At 38.6% G+C, this 21,607-nt stretch overlaps 1 protein-coding gene and 1 long non-coding RNA gene across 7 annotated transcripts in view; one reads left to right on the top strand and one right to left on the bottom strand.

Annotated features, from left to right (window-relative positions):
• Positions 1-21,607, bottom strand: part of SATB1 (SATB homeobox 1) — a 92,054-nt gene that overhangs the window by 63,043 nt on the left and 7,404 nt on the right. For 4 of the 6 annotated variants that reach the window (XM_014248714.2, XM_088057047.1, XM_088057055.1 and 1 more), the window contains exons 2-5: positions 7,025-7,260; positions 3,066-3,242; positions 2,161-2,287; positions 1,310-1,433 (exon numbers count right to left, since the gene is read on the bottom strand). In XM_014248714.2, the coding sequence (XP_014104189.2) occupies positions 1,310-1,433; positions 2,161-2,287; positions 3,066-3,242; positions 7,025-7,235 (639 nt within the window). In that variant the 5' untranslated portion in view covers positions 7,236-7,260. Of the gene's footprint in view, positions 1-1,309; positions 1,434-2,160; positions 2,288-3,065; positions 3,243-7,024; positions 7,261-9,931; positions 10,002-10,093; positions 10,196-21,607 lie in introns of those variants that run through there. The other 2 variants (XM_088057034.1, XM_005518935.3) reach the window with 2 other exon arrangements.
• On the top strand, positions 12,541-14,294 carry LOC148185202 (uncharacterized). The gene is made up of 2 exons (XR_015773165.1): positions 12,541-13,279; positions 14,020-14,294. It is a non-coding gene; the product is annotated as an uncharacterized LOC148185202 (long non-coding RNA).

Below are 21,607 nucleotides of genomic sequence, written 5' to 3'. Positions count from 1 at the left end.
ACAGAAACTCCTTTGTGAAACGCAATGTCCAAATAGAAATGAGATATTCCAGCTCTTAATAGAAATTATTTGCTTTCCATCAGTATCAAATAAAAAGTAGCACTATTAGATTAAAATGGAGAAAAATCCCAAATTTTCTGCAGCCTCCATAAGCCAGCAGTGCAAAAGCTCAAATGCTTTTACAGTAGGTACATAAAAGATAACATTGTAGACATATTACTGGAATGGTTTGCAACCAGTGAAGATAATTTTGATTATTTCCACTTCAAAACTTCCTATATTGGAGCCACATCACTGAAAGCAAACTAACTGTAGGGGGAAAAAAGTGATGGGAAACAAATCTGCTAATCTCTTCACAAAAATTAGACAGAAGAGGAGAGTAGTCTCCTGTAGATTAACTAAAGTCTTTCAGAGACAAAGACTTCAGTATTCTAAACAAGAGAAATAAAATCCCCATAAAAATACCTTCCCTTCCTTAATTTCTCTTTTTCCCTCCCTGCCACAAGTAGCATTATTTATTTGTATCCTGAATTCGTCACCGCTGCGCCATAATGAAATACATTTTAAAATTTAAAAGGTAAAAAAAATATCATGTTCCCACCATAGCATCATTGGACACCATACTGCATAGAAAAATGAGTCGTGCTTTTGCAGTAATTTGACAAGAGAAGAACAAAAAGAATGGCAAAAATAGAACAATACGACTAGGGCTTGAGGAACACATCGGTTCAATATTTAGCAATGCATAAATTGAGGTTTCATTTTTGTTTAGGTATATTTTGATTAGAACTAATAAATGACTGATTTTCCTTTGGTTCTTTGCAACAACAACATATCACCCAAAGAGCTTTATTCTTTATTCCCTTCTCATATAGCATGCCAAAGACTGTCTCAGTTTATGAATTAGCATTTAAAACTACTGTAGGTTATCTAACAAGCATTCAGATTCAATAGTACTTTTGACAGCAGTAAGTAAAGAGCCTTTTAACATCTTGAACACATGTGCTTGAAAAAAGTAGTTGCATCAAAGCAGTTCAAAGACTGCAGACAAAAACCAGTTAAAATCCAGTTTGCTGTGAGATGATTTTAGTGTGGTGTAAACAACCTTTCACGACTCCCCATGGGAAACGTAAGACTATGTTCAAAATGAATCAGGCATATTTATAAAGATCATGAAGTGGTCAAATGCATTTGCATTTTTGGCAGATCCACTCCACGGGTACTACTTGCTACAGTCTGTAGAAATCTCAAATCTCACATCAGCGTTGCCTATAGTGCTTTATTATTTATTACATGTTATGCTAAGTACCTGCGAAAGGGGACATTCCTTGGCCAATGAACTCTGGTTCATATCCTTCAGTAAGTCCTTCAGAGCATTTCTTACTGTTGTGTGAGACCATTGTTCAGGAGGCAAGTCTTCTAGTTTAGGGCAACTATTTGAAACACAGATTAGAAAAGGGATTATTACAAGATTGCATCCTGCTGCAGAACATTCCTTTAAGACAGACAGATTTCATTTTGCGCATCAAGCAGATGCATCTGGAGATTGCTCTCGGTCTCCTGATTGTTCCGATTAGTTAATTACTTTATACAACACATCTGCTGTATTGATGCATGAATTATACATCAGCTGCATGTGGCGACTATTTTTTCATGTTACTTCTACCTTCCTGCTCTGATGCGCTTGGTAAAACAATTTAAGGTGTAATGCTTTCTCACGACTGATCATGAAAAGCATTAATATATTAACCATTTTTTCTTTTTTGTTGCTGTGAAATTTAAGAACCTAGACAGCAACAATAAGTGTGAGCAAGTCATTCTTTTACAAAATGCACACAGATGGTACTGTTCATGATATGCAAAAATATTTTTCTCTTAAGTAAACTTTATGTAAAATGCCTTCTTGTAATGCATCATTTAATTGACTAAAATGCAATATAGTTTTAATGAGATATCCAAAGAAAATCTATGTATCAGAGCTATAAAAGTTTTCTGCAATAGTATACTGTAAGTTAAAGAAGAATTAGAATAACTAAAAAGGAATTTAGGCAAGCCTTTGTACTTTGAGCACAAAGCAGGGTGGGAATTAAATACAAGCAATATTAACAGTTAAGAGCAGGCAAGTAACAGTTCACGTCCCAGAACTGGTATATGACTTACCTGTGTAACTGGATTTTCAGTGTGACCACATGATACACGTCTTGCAGCATGTCTGCTACTGTAGCATCGGGGGCATCTGTCACATAGGAGAGTGGAACTGGATTCCACTTCCCAACCTGGATAAGCCCTGCAGGATTGTAATTTTCAGAGGGCACGGGGAGTGGGCAAGAAGGGCAGGAAAAATTGAAAGAAAGTGATTTACCTAATTCCTAGGGGCAAAAGAAATACCTGATTTTAACAAGATCACCACCTTTGTTTCTAACCTCTTAAATCTGGCAAAACAAAAGAATACCCCCTCCTCCAAAAACCCCCACCCACACACCACCAAGGAGAGGCCTTATCTGTATTATGAAATTATACAAATACATTACAGTAGAGATTTGTTAAATATGTATAGAAGTATATTTTCCTAATTCCTATGAATTCAATAGGACATGATATAATAGTTAGCATTCCTCTTAATAAATAAATGCAAGAATTGAGCACAAAAAAAAATTACTTTGCAGTCTATAAAACCATCAGGAACAAAATAAAAGAAACAGAGCTGGATATTCAGTCATAAATGCAAGTTGACTCTCAACAGTCCATCTGCTCAAATATGCTTTACACTTCCTTGTGGATCCTCAGTGGAGCAGATTATTAAGGTCAATAAGCATACTAATGATTCAGTTGAAGTCTTTTTTCTTCTTTAAAAAAAAAAGAAAAAAAAAGGAATTTACCTCCACATTCCCCATGAACAAAATGTGCACTAACTAAATAAAAACACATCAAGGAAAAAAAAATACAGACTCTGCAAGAAGTTTAAGAAGTAAAACCTGTATTGCATTCCTGAAAGAAGTCCTGCCCCTCCCCCAAGACCCCACAAACAAACACAATTCATTGTACAATTTCATAATCTTATTTACCTTTTGCTTGGGCAGCAGAGCTGTGAGAATATCCAAGAGATAGCAATGCCATTTCAATCAGCTGGTTGAAAAGCATATCCTTCCTCACCAACACAAATTCTGCATGCTCCTCCTTAGAATCATACTCAATGGCATTTTCATAATGTTCCACTACACAGAAAACTGGAAGCATACTTCCTATTAAAAAAAATCAAATTTAACATATTAAACTTTAGTTATAGTAGAGTAGGTGGGTCTATACAAAGTTATGTAAATAAAACCTGTACAAACAGGCAGAGGAAGCATCAAGAATCATCACAAATATTTGATCAACATATTCCCCGAGTCCTTTCCCCTCACCCTCCACAAAAAAGAGAAAGTTCTACAAAACATACATCTCCCTGAAAGGCAGAAATGCAAATATATCTCCCTTGATCAGATACAGGTTTAAAGAATTACCTTCTATAGAAATAGCAAGGTTGACTGAAGAGAAGTTGATTCTCTCTGTCCTGCCTGATTTGTTGTGAGTAGCAGGCAGAATGAGAACCTAAATACATACTGCAGATGTCTTCACTGTAAGCCATTTTAGTACCAGCCACATAATTTTGTTTGTTAACATTAAAACTTTCTTAGTCCTGCCAAAAATATTTAATTGCTTTCAATAACAGCAACAAATCACCTTGTGTGTTATATATTCACTCTGAAAAGAGTACACAAGGAAACAAGGCAAAAGTTAACACTAATTCGTGCATCATTCACTGAGTGCACTTCAGCACTACTTTCACTTGCATCTTTAAGGAACAAATCATAATTTCAGTGCCGCTTTAAGAAGTGTACCTGCAGTTCAGGCTTATTTTTTGTTGTTCTTGTTGTTTTAGTTGTCTCCTGCACTTTACATCCCACAACGCTATTTTGGCATGCCTGAAAGTTAATTACTAATTTCCAGTTTTGTAGCATCATATGGCAAACCCTTCCATACACTGCACAGAATATTAAGCAAATAACCTTTTTTCTTTCCTCTGGCCTTTTCTTAAAATTTATTTTATTTTTTTCATCCCTTTTGATTATAGAGAGAGAAGTAACAAGCGACCCAAGCTGTTTTAGGGACAAAGTCTCTCTCAGCAATCAGATCCCTGGACTTTATGAAAATCCCTCCCAGATGGACATGGATGACACAATGACCCGTGGTTTTAAGCTCCAGTCCTGTTCTGCTGTCTCCAGCAGCACAGGTTAGGATCTCTTAATGACAAAAGCAGAAGGGTTAAAAGGAGATGTACAGAACTATCTTATGGCAGCCTGCCAGAGGGGTATCATCTTTAGCATAAATGATGACAAGGGTTATTTTAACAGGGCACCCAGGAACTCCAATTAGTCCTACAATGTTAATGCCTCTATAACCACTGCCCTCTAGACTTACGGAAACCTCCTAACCTGCTAAGGTGCACCTGACATGCTGCAGTCTAAAAGGAAGCTTTACTCTTGACAGCATAGTAAGACATCTGCTGATTTGTGCTCTAACATGCAGTAAGAAATCATGATAAAAAAGATATTTCTTAAGCACGTATATTTAAACTACATCTGCTCACCAGAGAGCCAATCTCTGGCAAACAAACCCCTTTAGGCTTGCAAGGAAAAGCCCAGAAACTCACTCCAGTTTGCCCAATAGGCTCAGCATGAAAGACTGAAAGACAAGAGCAAAAGCTTGCCAATATTTATGCAGTGCAGAAAGAAGGATTTTTTTTTTTTGGTTTGGGGGTTTTTTTTGCTTTTTTTTATTTTTTTATTTTTTTTTTTGTAATCTGAGTGAGACTGGCCAGAAAGGGAGAGAAGACCAAAGCAAAAGCAGTACATGCAAAGCGGTGTTTACTTCACTGCTTTTAAATAAGCTGTGGACACACACGATTCATCTGCAAAAAGGTGGTGGTTTGATTTTGGGGTTTTTTTCTCCCTTCCAGGCTCTCATAATTGATGTTTCACCTACTACCATCTGACTCAGAATAAGGGCTCAAAATTCTTAAGCAGTTTCACCAGTAATTCCTGAAGATAAAGTGTAAGCAAAGCTTCATTCTAGCAAACAGTGCAGATACATTCAAAACTAGCTAAAGCATATTTATTTTTCCCCTTATCAGCTCCTACAAATTAAGCTACAATCAGACACAACACACAGGTACTTTGCTGCTTATCAGCACCCTTTTTGCCAAGTATATGGTTTCCTCAGTTGCAGTATTTTGGGAAATGTCGTACTTTAAACAACACAGGAGAGCCTCCTGGCCAAATTTTGAGGCACAGCATAGACTAACAGAGGTGGATCCCGGTAGTGCGACACAGGTATCATCTGACTACAAATCAAGCTACTAAATCTTTTAGCAAACTGTCACTAGTGTCCTTCTGTTAATGTGAAAAATGTTATACAGGAGAACACAATCTCAGCTGGCTGATCACTCCTGCTAGTACTTGGCAAGACCTCCAAGTGCAGCAACTTCATAACCTTCTAGTGTTAAAGGGGAGAGCATTGGTCAGTGCTCCCTGCTAAAAATACAGCATGATTTAAACCTGAAGGCAGTGTTAGAGCTTTTGCTGAAGGTTTACGAGTCTATGTAAACAGCATGTCTGCCATAAGGAGCAGTGAAGTCTGTAGAATCCTTGTCTAAAACTGTCCTGGCATTAAAGTTTGCTGTGCAAATATCACATAATACCAGAGACAGCTGAAATCTCCTATTTAGGAATTTATGGAACTTATATGTTTGCAGGCGTCAGAAAGTCCTTTTTATACAGCCCCACTGCTTCACTGTACAATGTTAATGCACTCTGCTTGAAAAGCCGTAATAAATTATATTTTTAATGCTCTTACCCTGGCTTTCTTAAGATGCATACATTCTTGGCAAACAATCAATAAATAGGGTAATCATGAGCAGAGGCCAAAGAATTTGCTGAAGTGCTGTTTTTCCATTTTTAATAGATAAAGATCTAACAATACGGACTGCTGTGTCTGTTCATTTCAGGATCAATATATTCTTTGTTTTCGCCAAACCGAGGAAAAAATAAATGATTGTACGATAAATGTTATGCATCAGACACAATGAAATTCCTCTGCCTTCTAACTTTGTGTGTTTAAGAGTCTTGGTTGCATTTTGCACTTGCCTTAGCAAATACAAGAAAAATCTGGACTATAAACATAACTGATTATAATAGTAAAAGTAGAGGCTGTTTTAAGACATATGCCAAATTACATGCAGCATATTTTGATTTAAATTAGCAAGCCTGCAGGAAATGGTCAAAAAGACTTAGAAATTTTGATAAGTAAAATTTGTATATTATTGTCCTTTAAAAGTATTTTCAATGCAAACAAAGACATCCATATACAAACATCAATGATTCTAAATGTGCCTTTTCCTTGTGTAAATGTCTAATTACAGCAAACCAGCCACTGAAAAATATGACACCCAAGTTGTTCATTGTTCAATAATGAATTGTACTTAAGAAAATAAACTGCGAAGATTGACATCATAAATGACTTTTCCAATGTGATACCTAAAGATTTACACTCTCTCCTTTAAACCAACTTGCAACTGCTACTGCTGCCCTTCCAATCTTAGGACCATCATTAGGAGGAAAGGAGAGAGTTTCTTTTGGGGGTTCAGTATTTACTCTTATATATTTTTGCGTTTCTTAGCCTAGCGCTTACTCAAAGAAATAATGCATCAAATTACTTAAATTTTGATGTAAGAATTTGCTTTAATCAGAGCAGCTAGCCTTTACCTTAACAAAAATCAGACTCCACCCTGAAAAGCAAGATGCTCCACCCAAGAATGAACCTTACATTTCCCAAATGTGATTTATATCAGAATTGGGAATATATAGTATTTTAGAATGGAAATTTTAATCCTGAAATATAAATGAAGTAGAGTCTGCAAAAGTATGCTTCCCCCCCAAATATTATAAATCATATTTCTCTAATGCAGAATTATCAAAAGTGTTACCTTTTCTAATATTAGTTTTCATCAGGTGTCCAGAGTGTTTTAAAGGCACTCCTTGCATTTTAGTTCCTGTACTTCCAAGTCTTCCTCTTCCTAATGGGCTCCCATTCTGTTCCAAGCGCGCAATTTTGGCTGGTGGACCCTTCGGATCGCTTACATTGTTAGACATTTCTGAATGTTCTTTCCCCTGAGTTGCCTCGTTCAAATGATCCATACTCAGTCCCGCCTCTAAAGATCACCTGCCATGATTAAAAAAAAAAAAAAATATATATATGTTGCACACGTGTGCGCATATGTATACGTACACAGCCTGCACATGTACAGAGACAGATATATATGTATCATAAGCTCATAAAGAATAGATAACTATTTTAACTAGAAAGAAATGCCTTTTTTAAAAGAAACAAACTTATTCTTCAAAAATTACCTCATAACCCAGTTTACAGAGAGATTGTATCATAATCTAGTGGAATGGTTTCTTAAAAGCCAACCAGAGTACCTCTTAAAAAAAATTTTGAAAAAAAAATATCTTTGGAGATATTCTACTAAAACTGAGAGAATCTAAAACTCGTATAAGTGATGATGATTGTCAAGGTGTGTGCTCCAAGACAGCTATTGTTACAAATCTCACAGAAAGGTTTGTTATTAATCGCGGATGTTTTTGTTGTGGAGAGAAAGATTCTAATGAAAAATTTCTTGATCTATTTGATTATAAAATGGATGAACAATAATAGCGAGATTGTTAAAACTTTAGTTGAAGGAGCAACAGATTTATTAGAGAAGTAGACTATTGTCCATTTAAAATTCCTCTCCCCCTTAGAAATAGAAGTTAGAAAGAATTTGACATTTAACTTCAGAAAGCAGTGGCGGGAGATGGGTGCTTTTGAGTTTCCTAACCAATATTATACAGAGTTTATCAACTTTTGCAAGGTTCAAAATATTCAGTTTTTCAGATATTAAGCTTCAGGTGTTAAACAGAGTAGTTTATTCAATTAAGATAAATAACTGAATAGTTTCTCACTAGACATAAAACTGAGGAAAAATCCTCCACAATTTCTACAGTACTTTTGATGCCCTTAAATATAAAAAAAACCAAAACCTGGGTGATGCTGACACAGCTATTTGAAACCAAAAAACCAGAATTTCAATAGCAAATTAAGAAAAGGTATATATGAGCATGTTTGTACTTCCCTTTTTATAAACTTTCGAAACCTCTGTCCATGACTAGCAATTACAGTTAAATCACTAAAAATCTACCAAGCCTACAACATAACAGAGTAAGTTTTAAGGATTTTTTTGCCACTCAACAGAACCTGTTCTGCCAACTATATTAAAAAATCTTGCTGAGAGCAAAGGCATCTCTCTGGTTATGATTTCACTAATCAATACTGTTGTGATTGTTAGGTATTTTACCTACCTTTCCCTGACAGGGAAAGGTATAAGTACACAAACAATTATGTCACATATATATAAAAATAATATAATCACTAAGGACAGGTCAACAGACATTAATATTTGAACTAGTATTTACATTAGCAAGTACAAATACTAATACTGGGTAAGTCATATTTAGAAAGACTGGTGTGAATCGGATAATTGCTACTTTCTTTCAGTTGCCTAGTAATTCAATACATTTTCTGCACATTTCATAGCGAAGTTATTAGAGTCTAAATATCTTGGAATCTCTATATATATACACTTCTATGTCACTAGTATATATGCCAATGATAATTTTGCAGACTATTTTTTTCTTGTACGAACATCACGCTGCTTTTCCCGATACGGTGAAGAAAGAGGCAATGTATTAATTCAAACCTTTACAAGCAACCTCAAGAATGCAACCAAATAGAGGAAGCTTAGACAATCGTTATTTTTCCTAATGCTGTTAGGTGACAGGCTAAGGTTCACCATCCATCTTTATCCCATCTGTTTTAGGTCATACGTCTCATTAACAGTAAACATGCCTATTTTAGCCACTTTTCCAAAAGAATTTTTTAAACTGTGCTAAGTGTAACCTAAGCAAAGAATTACAGATTCAAACTGTGAACATCTTCCGATGTTTCTAACAATGCTAACATACCATAGAGCTGGTATTCTGAGACTGGTCTATCTCAAGAAAAAGAGGATTAACAAAAAAAAAGAAAGAAAGAGGGGTGTGGGGGGGAGAAAGAGTAAAAGAAAACACACACAAAAAAGCTTCAAACAAGAAATTCCTCATCACTTCTGGCAACTTCGGAAGTACTCTAAGCACGAAGGTTCTTTGCTATGAAAAGTATCTAGTCATCATGAGTCAGAATCGCACTACATCATGTACAGTGAATAAAAGTGATAGATCGCCACTTAGTTAATACACTGACTGCAACCAAAACACCAAATGGGTCATTTTCGATTGGCCTGAGAATACCCACCCATCGGCATCCTTTCACCGCTTAGTCATCTTGTAAAAAGCTTTATGTTACAAAGCAAAATTACATGCACATAAAACACCTAATTTACTCATTTAAACTCCATGCCCAAGGCTAAAGTTCACTGAAACCTCAGTTTGGAATAGTGATGAGCAACAACGAGCATGGCCTGCCCAGGGAGAGGGTGGCAGGAAAGACCTATCATCTCTGCCGGTTCCAGGCCAGGAGTTTCCCCGGGTTTCACATTTAGGCATCTTTCAAAACTACAAGTTTTCATCACAGAACAGTGAGAGAAGAGCACAATTTCAAGGCACAGTTTCCCGGAGCCAGCGTACACGTACAGGCACACCGCGCAATTTCTGAATGAGAGTCGGTGCCGTATCTCCTTTTGTCGCGATGTAACGCTGCCGGTATTATATTATTTCTTTCTCTCCTCCTGAATCAGCCCCCTCCCCATGCCTTTCCCCTCCTCTTCCCTCCCTCCCCCATAAAAACCCATAATCACATTTGAGAGAGGCTCCGCACTTATCCGTTCCATATGGCTCTCACAATCCAGGCCAAGCTTTCCCTGTGACCTTTTAAAGAGACAAAGAAGCAAAGTACTTATCTAGAAACAGAAACACTGCAGTTTTCTGAGTGAAATTAGCAAAACCGACCCGAAACTCACCACTTCAAAACTTGACAGCATATAAATAACAAAAACAAAGGAGGTTTCCTTTGCAGCCCGAGCTCTTGAAGAGGAAGAAGTTCAAGACTGATGTTTTTAGGTCCCCCCCTTTCTGAAGGGGGGCGGGGGGGGGGGGGCAGCAGACCTGAGGACTACTTCCCCTAATATTCTCTTATTTTTTTCTTTTTTTTTTCTTTTTTTTTTTTTTTTCTTGTTGCTATTTTCCTCTAGGCGGGGAGGGGCAAAAACAGATAGCGAGAAACAGAGTAGCCATGAGCAAAAATGGCAATGGACAAAAAAATAGATTAAATATCTTTTAAGAGAGCCAGTTTTCGAGGTTGAGCTACGGAAGACAGAGCTGCAGATCAAATTGATCAGACAAGTGTAACGCTCAAAACGAGGAATTAATACTACTACTAATAATTAAAAAATAAGTAGCAGGTTTAAATTAAGGTGGAGGGTGATTTAAGTCTAGCTATCTTTTCAAAAATAAAACCAATGCATAAAGGATCAAGTGAGAAAGGGGGTTATTAAAAAAAAAAAAAAGGCAAAGAAAAAAAAAAGGCAGCTTTTCTATCCAGTGTGAAGAGCAGAAAGTCTACTTCTAGGTTGTCACTTACACTATTATTCTCCAATAGGCACCCAGAGGAGCAGCACACACAGAAGGAGCCCGCTCCCCTCCCCCTCCGCAAAAATATACACCGTAACAGCCCCCAAACTTTCTGCGGAAACCTCAGCCCCAGAGATCGCTACTGGAGATAAAAGGGGGGTAAAAAAAAAAAAAAAAAAAAAAAGAAAGAAAAGAAAAAAAAAAAGTGGAGAGAAAATTGCAGGAAAAGGCACTAAAATGCCACTTTTAATCTCGCCTTTGCGGTCCGGGGAGAAAAAAAAAAAAAAGCAAAAGAAAAAAAAAAAAAAAAAGCAGAGAGGACCTGTCTCCTCTCATTTACCGGGGGCTGTTGTGCGAGTGAGGGGGGGAGAGAGGGAGCGAGAGAGGAGGGGAGAGCGAAAAAGAACAGAGGGGAGGAAGGAAACACACAACAAGGCACACCACCACCACTACAAAAAAGTGACGAGGTTTCACTCCCTCCAAGTCCAACACCGGGAGAAATTAAAATTTAAAAAAAAACTCGATCCTATTAGGAAAAAAAAAAAAAAAAAAAGGAAAGAAAATAGGAAAAAAAACAACAACAAAAAACTGGTTCTGCTTCTGCAAAGAAAAAAAAAAGAAAATCTAGGAACTCCGAGAAGAGTTACTCGCAAGAAGGGGTAAAAAATATAAAATAGAAAGGTTGCAAAAAGCCAACAACAACAAAAACCAAGCCAGCAAAAAAACCCCCAGTAATAATTGAAAAATAATAATAATGGTAGGCTTTGTATTTTGTATTTTTTTTTTTTTTTAATTCTCGTTTCCCCTGGCTGGCTGGGTATGGTTGTTATTTAGGCCGGTTTGGTGGTTGTTGCTGGATGTTACATGGATATGTGTGTGTGTATGTGTGTGTGTCCCCGGACGGAGCTGCCTCGCTCTTCTCTGCTCTCCCCCCCCCCCCCTTCCTCTCTCTCTCCCTCTCTCTGTTTCTGTCCCCATTAAATTATTAGTTGACTCATCACTACTCCTCCTCCTCCTGCTGCTGCCGCCGCCGTCCCCTGCTCACAGCCTCCTCTCCTCCTCTCCGCTACCGCTCGCTGCCGCTGCTGCCGCTGCTTCTTCTTCCTCCTCCTCATTTTAATACAAAATAACACCGAGGCCACCGGCTTTTTTTTTTTTTTTTTTTTTTTTTTTTTCACAGCCAGAGACGGGAGGAGGACGCAGCCTCCGTGCCCGGAGCCCTTCCCCAGCGGCCCCGGATCATCCGACGCGTCCTGGGAGAGAGAGAGAAAGTGGCAGAGGAGGAGGAGGAGGAGGAGGAGGAGGAGGAGGAGGTGGTGGTGGTGGTGAAGCAGAGAGGCGTGGGGGAGGGGAGGCCGGGGAAGGGGGAGGGGGGTCGGCAGAAGTGCGGTGGCAGAGGGGACCGCAGCGAGGAGCGGGGAGGGGGCGCCGGGCCGGGCCAGGCCGGGCCGGGCCGGGCCGGGCCGGGCCGGGGGGGGGCGGCCGCCGGCGGCGGTAGGTGAGCGGGGGGGCCGGGGGAAGAGGGCGTGCGGCTTCCGGGCGCGCACGAATTTGCAGCTCGCTGGGTGCGGGTGAGGCGGCCCTGCCTGCGCCGCGCACAATGCCCGCTCCGCGCCGCCCCGCTCCGCGCCACAGCGCGCCCCCCCGGCAGATGGGGCCTGCGGCGGAGGGGGCGAGCCGGGGGGGACGGGCACGGGGGCACAGCAGCAGCACCAGCAGCGGGAGGAGAAGGAGGAGGAAGAGGGGCGGGGGTGAAGCCTGAACAATATCCTGCCGGCGCTGCCGGGTGCGCCGTGCTAGCGCAGCCCCCGCCCCTCCGCGCGGAGCCTGCGCGGGCCGCGCCGGGCAGGTGCACGGCGGCGGCGGCGGCCTCGCAGGTGGGGGCGCGCCGTGGGGGCCGCCCCGGGGAACCAGCGGCCCGCGTGGGGGAAAGAAGTTTCTCCTTCCGTCCCCTTGCCGTCGATACCGACAGGGGTGAAAGAAAAGCACCACCACGGTTCTGAAAGGCGGCCGAGGCTGGGTGAAACCGGCCCCGTTCCGCGGAGGGCATCATCCACCGCGGCTCTGGCGGCTCCGGTGGGGGCCGCGGCCAACCAGAGCAAGCTGCAACACATCGTGGGTGAGAGCGATACATCGCTCCGGGCTCGGGACGGCGACGTGCCACATCCCCACGCCACAAACCTGTCCCTGTGTCGAGTCCGCAGCGCGGGACCGAAAGCCACCCCTGAAAGGTGAAAGCTAAAAGGTGGTAAAGTATTGACAAAATAAGTAACTGCGAGACAGACGTAGCTTTTTCCCATCATGCACTTGGAAGAAAGTAACCCAACTAGACAAACTTGAAAGCAACAAGTTTGTACAAGCTGCGAGATAAGCGAAAAATTAAACTTCTTTATTGATAAAATGCATGGTGTTTGAATAGACTGTGTCTGAAGGGAAAGTTGCATCATCGACCAAAGAAAACGTGAATTACTGCATGGACAAGTATATAACCAAAATGTTTAGGGCAGTAACTTTAAAACAACTGACAGCGAAACAACAACAAAAGCAATACAAACATGAGGCAGCAGCAAAAGTAGGTGAGTGAGAAGGCCAATACCAGTCCTGTAATACTTAAAATAATATGGCCTCTGAACACAGAAGGGGCAAATCATTAAATCTATAAAGAAATTTTTTTTCACTATGCATATATTACTTATTATTAAAGAAGTGGAATACATCGAGACAAGGTAAAGAATCACATTGATGTTTACTAAAATAAACGCAAATAGCATATAGGACATGCAGGAAAAAGAAAATGGTAATAGGGCAAAATGCATGAAATATTTATATTCTGCAGTGCATAAAATAGATTATAATCTCAGAAGCAAAGAAATGCAAGGCTGGAAAATGAATACACTGTTACATAATACTATTATTCAAAGCAGAGCAAGTGGAGGTGGCATATGTATGAAACATGAAAAGTTGTACCTATGTTGCGTGTCTTGAAAAGGGTTACTAAGATCATTACCGAGACTGCTGAGAAGGAAAAATAAAACCCCAAACCAAAGAAACATGTTTCACAAAGAAAAACAAGGGAAAATGTAGATGACATCTTCCATAACATATAATCAAGGGGGTAACTGTCTAGTGGGTTGTTTGTTTAGAAACCAATCTTTTTTCAACAAGATAGAGTATCAATCAGTCCCTCTTAAATACATATATATATATATTTCCCAATACATTTGAATACTTGGAAGAAAACTGTGTTAACTAGTTGAATTCAAACTTTGTGGGCACAATGGAAAATGTCAATGCTTTATTTTTTCAATCTTTTCAGAAAAAGCTTGATAAGGTATTAAACTTCAGCAGTAAGCAAGACTGGCCACTAAAGAAGAAAATTATGAAGGATGTGAGTTTCAGCTGGCAGTATGCAGCATGATGGAGGAAAAGGACGTTGAAGATAATTTAAGAGATGCAGAGCTGATTAGAATAGAGCAAATATGATCTGGAACAAGATTTGGGACTAAAATACCACCTTATAAAAATTATTACCAGATATGACAATAAGAAAAACAAATAAAAGCAACAAAAGATTAAAATCTTCTAAAATAACTTTTGCTTTGGTGTTCACAAATCATTCTGTTCATGGTAAAAAAAAAAAGCAACAAAATGTTTGGATTAAAATAAAGTGATTAATCTAAAAAGCAGAGATGGTGAATTAAAGGAGCAGGGAGATAACAATCTGATAATACAGGAGCACAGAAGGCCTAATAATGATATTATTACGCACACTAACCAAACATTGACAAACAAATATTCTGTTAATTATATAATAATGCATATGTTTCCCATGCTTGAGATAAATGATTATGGAAAAGAACTCTCTTCTTGAAATTGCATATATGCACTAAACCTTATAAACTCCCTACAACATGGATTAATCTAATTCCCATACACCACTTATGTCTGGTAAAGTATTTACTACAGACTTGGAAAGCAGAGCGTGGAACCCTTGCTTTGACTAGAAAACACGAATTACTGAAGGCTGCTACGTCTTGACAGATAGACAACAATCAGATATCTCTTATCAATACCGAACTACTTGGAAATAATTCAAGATACAGATATCTGATTTTCATTTGACCTATTCCAATTTGCACTTCACTGTGTCAACTTTGATATTAAAATGTTCAGCTGGAATAAAGATATTTATAATAAAAACATATATAAAGAACAGAAGATGAGTAGATATTGTCATGGATACATATGCAGGCAATCGTTTAAACATGCGGCAATAGTAACATCACATTTTTCATAGCTTCTAGTCAACATACAGCAGGCAAATATATGCTTAATAAAGGTTATTAATCCTTAATAAAGTTGTTGCACTGTTTTTATTATATATAAATGCATTTTGCCCTAGCTTATGTTGAAATAAAACAAATATTTAAAAAGTTGGGCTGCATATTTTCAACCCCATGGTGAATTAACTCTCAAGCAGCAGTCTCAGTAGCTGCAAAGCAAAACAAATTCTCCAGTGTGGCATGCTGCCTCAGTGCCTCCTAAGGTCTCTATTCCAATATTTTCTTGTTCAAAACAAATTAGGAAATATGGGCCCAAATCTTGAGGCTTGGCTCTTGTGCAATGCAAACAGAAATGACCTGGCAGCAGAGCAAAACCAGCATGGCTGTGTATTCTCTTTTATCAGATTTCTTTGGGGAGATCAGACTGATTGGCTTTTACACATATGTACTTCTGACAGTGCTGCAGGCCCTTTGGGCAACCAGTAAGCACCATCCCATGCTGGAGGTGATGGAGGGCTGTGCAGCAGCAGTGGGACTGCTGGGAAATCCTCTTCAATGGGGATTTGAATGCATTTTCCCTGCTGCCAGGTGTGATGGGTATACATCTATGGGTAATGGTAACTGCTGGACAGCAAGGCAATGGCAGTACCATTCCTTGGCTTTCTGAAGGTAAACATCCGTGGCCGGAAAGGTGGGCTTGTGCCTACTTGCCATGTGGGTTAGACAGAAATGTGGGTAAAGGGGAAGGATGCACCCACAGTCCTTTCCCACGTCTACCTGTGCACACCTCAGCACAACACCGCTGTTGTGCCAATGCAGTCCCACAGCCCTACAAGTTTTGCACCTCAGACTAAAAATGTTTTTCAGCCTCCTCAGGCTAACTTCCCCTCTGCTTTGCCCTGAACAACAATAGTTGCCTGACACCGCTCAAATGCTTCAACCAACCTGACTGCGGCAATCTCAATTTACATACGACCCAAGAATCCAGTGCACACCAATGTGAATCACAGCATTCTGCGACATCCCCCACGCTGAACTCGAAAGTTACATACCAACCTAGATTTTTTTGACTGCAACCTGCCCCAGCCTGGATAGGATGCCTGTCAAAAAGCAAAAGTGCTATGAAATGAAATTCATAGCACTGAAAGGCATCGCACACAAGCTGTCGTCCCCTCTCACATTTTGCATGAGCAATTTCTGCTCGTTTGTGTTCTCTCACACACCATGTCCTGAAACAGTTACGTAAAATGAATATTTAACTTACGATAGTCAGCTGTATTGAACTGCACTTAATTGGTTATTAAGTGAAGTAAATTATCCTTACCATATCCGTCAGAGGTGAAAAACCTACATATATGGCTACATGTAGTGCATTCATTAGTTTACAGATCCCAAAGCCCCTGGGAAGTATCAGAAATCTACACAGTGTCCCATGGTGCAGCATTTTTTAGCTGGATGTCTCAGCTAGCTTGCAGATATGTAAAATCATATACAAACAGACATCTCCCTATTGATTGCCTCTGTGACGAGGCTCGTTTACTCCTGCAAATATTATCTGCAATGCATTTCAATCACGGAATCTTTTTTTAAAATGGAGTTGAATAAGAATATGCAAAATGCGATTTTGGATAAAACAAGTTACTTTTAGTCAAACTACTGCACCATTTTGTGCAAGTCATTTAATATCTATATGTCTATTTTGACTAAGATGCTTGTGCAACTGAAGTAAATACATACTTCTGCAGATGTGGCCCCAGCAGTTATTTCAGTTCACCCCTTGGTGAGTCATGGAGAGGCAAAATGCTGGGAGAAAATTGTGGAGTAAAATCCAACAAATGTTTGGCCTGATGTTGGGGAGGGTGAACAAGCGGAATAGTGAGTCTTTCACCCCTGGTTGCCACAAGAAATCTTAGCTGCTTAAAATTGTAATAGAGAGATGCCCACTTTCCCATAAAAGATCACAGCAATCAATATTAATGGTTAATCACATAAATCTTACTCTGTAGTTGCACAGTCTCTTGTCTGCTATGAGGACAAACTGAGTTCACTTTTTGCTATCTATAGTAGGACATCAACTCCCACAAAAACTATCTATATGTTATTTAATATTAACCAGTATGTTTTATGACCATGGACTTCAGAATCACTTCAAATAAAAAGCTTCAACTTTTAAAAAAAAACATTTTGAAGACCATATTCTCTTCCATCCTTAACACTAGACTAGGACCTTGATGAGTCATGCTCTTAATTTCCATGTGGCAACCACAGCCAACTACTTCCACAAAAAAGAACAAATAAAAAAAATGCAATAGAGCTTTATATAATAATATTTTATGCAATTAGGCAGCTGGAAGAAAGTAGGAAAGTTGGCATCTTAAGATCAGCCAAGTTTCCCGTGTCATAAATGTATGTTCAGCAGGTCACTAATTTCACAGCTTTCTCTCCAGAGGTATAATTTTTAGGTCTTTCATGTGAAGATGCTTAATGTGGGACACTGAGAGATGAAAAAAAGAGTGGTTCCTGTTAAAGCCCTCGTCATCACAGCACTAGATAACTCCTAGGCATGAGATGGGCATATAATTGTTACCTAAAAGAGTCAGTGGATAAGTGGTTATTTTAGGGATGTGTCTGAATAGAAGCTCTATTAATTTAACAGGATGTAAATCATGATCCCTGGACATAGAGATCCATAGTTCCTGTTATTTTTACTTGTTAAAAGGAAAGTTATACCAAGTTATCTCCAAAGTGTTTTTCAATGTTGTTTGCAATTTTTTGACCGGTTCTGCGCTTTTTTTTTCCATTTTGTGACTCATTTTCCCTCACTTCCAACCACTTTGGTGCTTCTATCCCAATTAATTTGCTTTTATGAGTACAGGTATTTGCTCCAACAGTTCTGGGTAAGGATGAATTTCACACAGCCCAAGCAAAGCTGTGCATTACAGTAGAAAACATCTGAACCATTGCACTTAGCCATACAGAGGATTATTCTAGTATTATTATCTAGTGCTTAGATGTTTGTGTTGTTGAGCTCAAACCGCAGTGAGTTCTTACATAAGAATTCTTCATCAACAGGAGTATCATCTCTGTCATTGACCTGATAGTACAAATAAAAATCTATGACACAAACTGAAAACATGGAAGAGTTTTAAGTCAAAGGAAATGGTTAGAACTGATTGATGAATTGAACTATGTCAAACTTTCATTATGAAACACAAAACCACATGAAATGTTGTGTTTCCAGTTTCATTATTAACTCATAACTCTGCACAGGTTCTGCTACGCTTTTTTTAAGGCTCAAAACCTTTTAAGTGAAATTGTACATCTAATTATGGCCAAACTTGACAGGAGTCAATATTCATTGTACATAAAATTCATGCAAAATACGTGGTTTCGGTGTAAAACAAATTGAAAGTTGGTGGTTTTGGCCAAACTAGCATTTTCTTCTAGGGCTCCCTCCAAACTCAAACTCAGATGATTCCACTGTAACAGAGATGAAATGAATGAGTTTTTCAGTTCTTTTCAGGAGCAATTAGCTGTGAATATTGACAGCTCTTTTAAGGAACAAGATACCTGTTAATATTACCAGGTGCTAACTAAAAAAATATTTAGCCTGTCCAGTGTCACTAAGATAAAGGTCATTTATACATGTGTCAGAGTATGCCTAATTTAATGCAAATAGCATAAAGCAAACCTAAATAACTTCGAAATGTAACTTCAAGCACACCATAAATGTTAAAAATACTTTTTCTTATTTCGGGGAAAAATAAAAAAAGACAGATCAACAAAAATGTATTCGAGTATTTGATGTATTTATTTGCTTAAAGCAACCATGTTTCTAGTTTTCCTGCTAAGCGACTACAATGGATACAAACTGAAATGGAGAGCAGCAGTTGGAAACCCAGTAGAATACAGTATATTTAGGGCAAAATTAGGCTAATATTTATGATAGTAATTTATACTCATGAAAGTACTTGAAGGAAATGCCTTAACAGGTGTGTGAAAGTTAGTTCCTGCATTAAACAGAAAAATTTGTGGGGAAAGGTCTCTTCTCTGTGATTTGCTTCTGGCAGGTTATACTATAAACTCCTTCCTGCATTAGATTTTTCCTTCACGAATGTTGGTAGAATGCTCATGAGAAGTTTTGGAATGCACTGCTCATGAACGACGCAGTGCATTCTCTCAACTCATTTTTACTTTATAGGTATACAGATGGAAAACCTCTCCGCACCACATCTGCAAATGTGCCAGTTCCAAAGCTGGGGGAGAGCAGGTGAAGAAATGCTCCAAATTATTGCAGCCATAGAAAAATAATGTTCAAATCAACTTACCCCTGTATTTTTCAAACATGGGACACCTTCAAATACAAGAATCGCCCAATACGCTGCCATGAATGAACTACACAGAAACACATCTCACACCTAAGCCCGTGCTTAGAACTCTTTTAGATACTTTTGTATAAAAAGAAAAAGAAAACATGTTCAATCTTCATTTACTTAATACCAAGTGGTCATTGCTGTGGGTGTATCACAAAGAGTTATTGTCTTTTTCGCTTGATTTAGTTCTGTAAAAATCTTTCCATGACCAGAAGAAGTATTGCACTCAGTCCACACTGAACTTTTTAATAAAAAGCAATAAAGCACAATCTACTTCATTGTCAAATGATTGAAAGAAATTTAATTAATGCCTTTGGAGGGAACACCTATATAAGTATCACAATCACAAGAATGCGCGTATATGCATATATGAATACATATGCCCAGCCACAGTCTACCCTGTTGCTTTAATGTCGTAACACTGTAGTCCATGAGCAGCTGAAGGCAAAAAAGAACTCCTATAATTTAAAATATCGTGCTGACACAATTTTAAGGTCAAATTACATTGTGTAGTTTATTAGAATTATTAAACGTTTGCTTCATCACAGGACACATCAGCCCTAGAAAAGGCTGGCAGTATAGAAATGCCCACAGACAAACAAATTAAAAATAGTAAGTTATAAACGGGGGAAAATAAGTTTATGCCACACCAACGAAACCAGAAAGGAAAAAAAAAACAACCCAAACCCGAAAAGCAAAAAACACAAAGACGCATGAAAAGCAGTATGCTATGTTAGATGTTTATCTATACATAAGAGACAGGTGTCACAAAAACAAAACAAAAAAATCACGAAGCTAAAGAGAAACTTTAACTCACCAGTTTCCATCTGTTATATCTGAATTCATGCATAATTGATTATCCATGACTGGTAAGTTCTTTTTTTTCACTAGCCTAACACAGTTTTCTAAACATTATGTGTTAAATCACCACCAAAGTAAAGGGTGTTTGAGAAACCGTAAGGGCAGAATAAAAATTTTTTAATGAAAAATAACATGTCAGTTAATAATAGAGCTGACCTATGTTTAAGAGAGAAATTTTAATCATGTGCATATTAAATATTAATAACCTATTCTGTTATTGTTATAATAAGGTTAAGTAAGCTTCCCCATGCTTAAGGAAAGAGAAAAAGTAGGAATATATAACAGTGAAAAAAAGCGCTGAGAAGCAGAGACATAAGGAAAATGTGTCAACAATAAACAAGAGGAAATGAGAAAGAAGGAAAAGATGAAGGTGGAAACTAATCTCTATGTGTCATTATGACTGCCAGAGTACTGGCAAAGCAGCAGCATCCTTTTATTTCAATTTTAATCATTTCTGAATTTTAATACCCTGCTCCTTTTGTAATTCTCCTGGCATTCCCTATATGCATCCATCCCAGCCAAAACACCAGTGTAAATTAAATGGCACGCAACCACACCACTGATGTAGTTCTCCCAGTAGAACCAATTGAGTGACCAAAAAGCAGAGAAGGTATGACTACTTTGTATCCCCATAGACTACTGGCCAATTAAGTGACTTAATGTTCTTCAATTCCTTTAATTTTGAAAAGAAGGGCAGTGGTTAGGTAACCCAGCAATATAGAGCCATTAAAAAAAAATAAAGCAAGCCAGTAGTAATACAATAATCAGTGACCATCAGGGCCTGGAAAAATGAGTTTGCTCTCACTGGCACTAAGGAGCATCACATGATTATTTAATTACAGCTCTAATTTTTGTCTCGTGGATGGCAACATATCAACAATTAATAGGGCAAATAGAGGAGACTGCATTTTTAAAGAGACAGAACCTATATGAAATAGTGCTTGATAATGCAATTTATCAGACAGTAAAATGCTTCTTACGGCATATCTGTCATCCTGCCAAACATATAAAGAAATTCTGCTGGTTCAATTCTCTTGCATAGTATCCATAAAATTCTTCTGGAATGCTTAGAAAACAATAACTACACCTATGAGTATCCTAATTGTCATTTTAAGCAGCAATGCAGAAGTCGGTTACTTGTAGGGCTCGCAGCCCATATAAAGTAGTGGAATCACAAGTTTCAAATGCAAACATGATATAAAATTGTCTTGTAAAGGTTATAACGAAATTCATCAGGAATGGCAAAAATTATTATGGTATTCAGTGAGTCAAGTGAAGAATAAAAGAAAAACAAAGTCAATGAAATACAGTCAATGGGACAGAGATTGATTTTGACCGATTGTCTTTACTGTGAGATTTTCTTAAAAAGCATACCGAAGCTAGGGAA

This window comes from Pseudopodoces humilis, chromosome 1 (assembly GCF_049639895.1).
Source record: "Pseudopodoces humilis isolate 2021_Gansu_Grassland_sample_001 chromosome 1, ASM4963989v1, whole genome shotgun sequence".
In the NCBI taxonomy this organism is placed as follows: domain Eukaryota; kingdom Metazoa; phylum Chordata; class Aves; order Passeriformes; family Paridae; genus Pseudopodoces; species Pseudopodoces humilis.
Note: the sequence above shows the minus strand (reverse complement) of the source record. Positions and strands in the feature narration are given on the sequence as shown.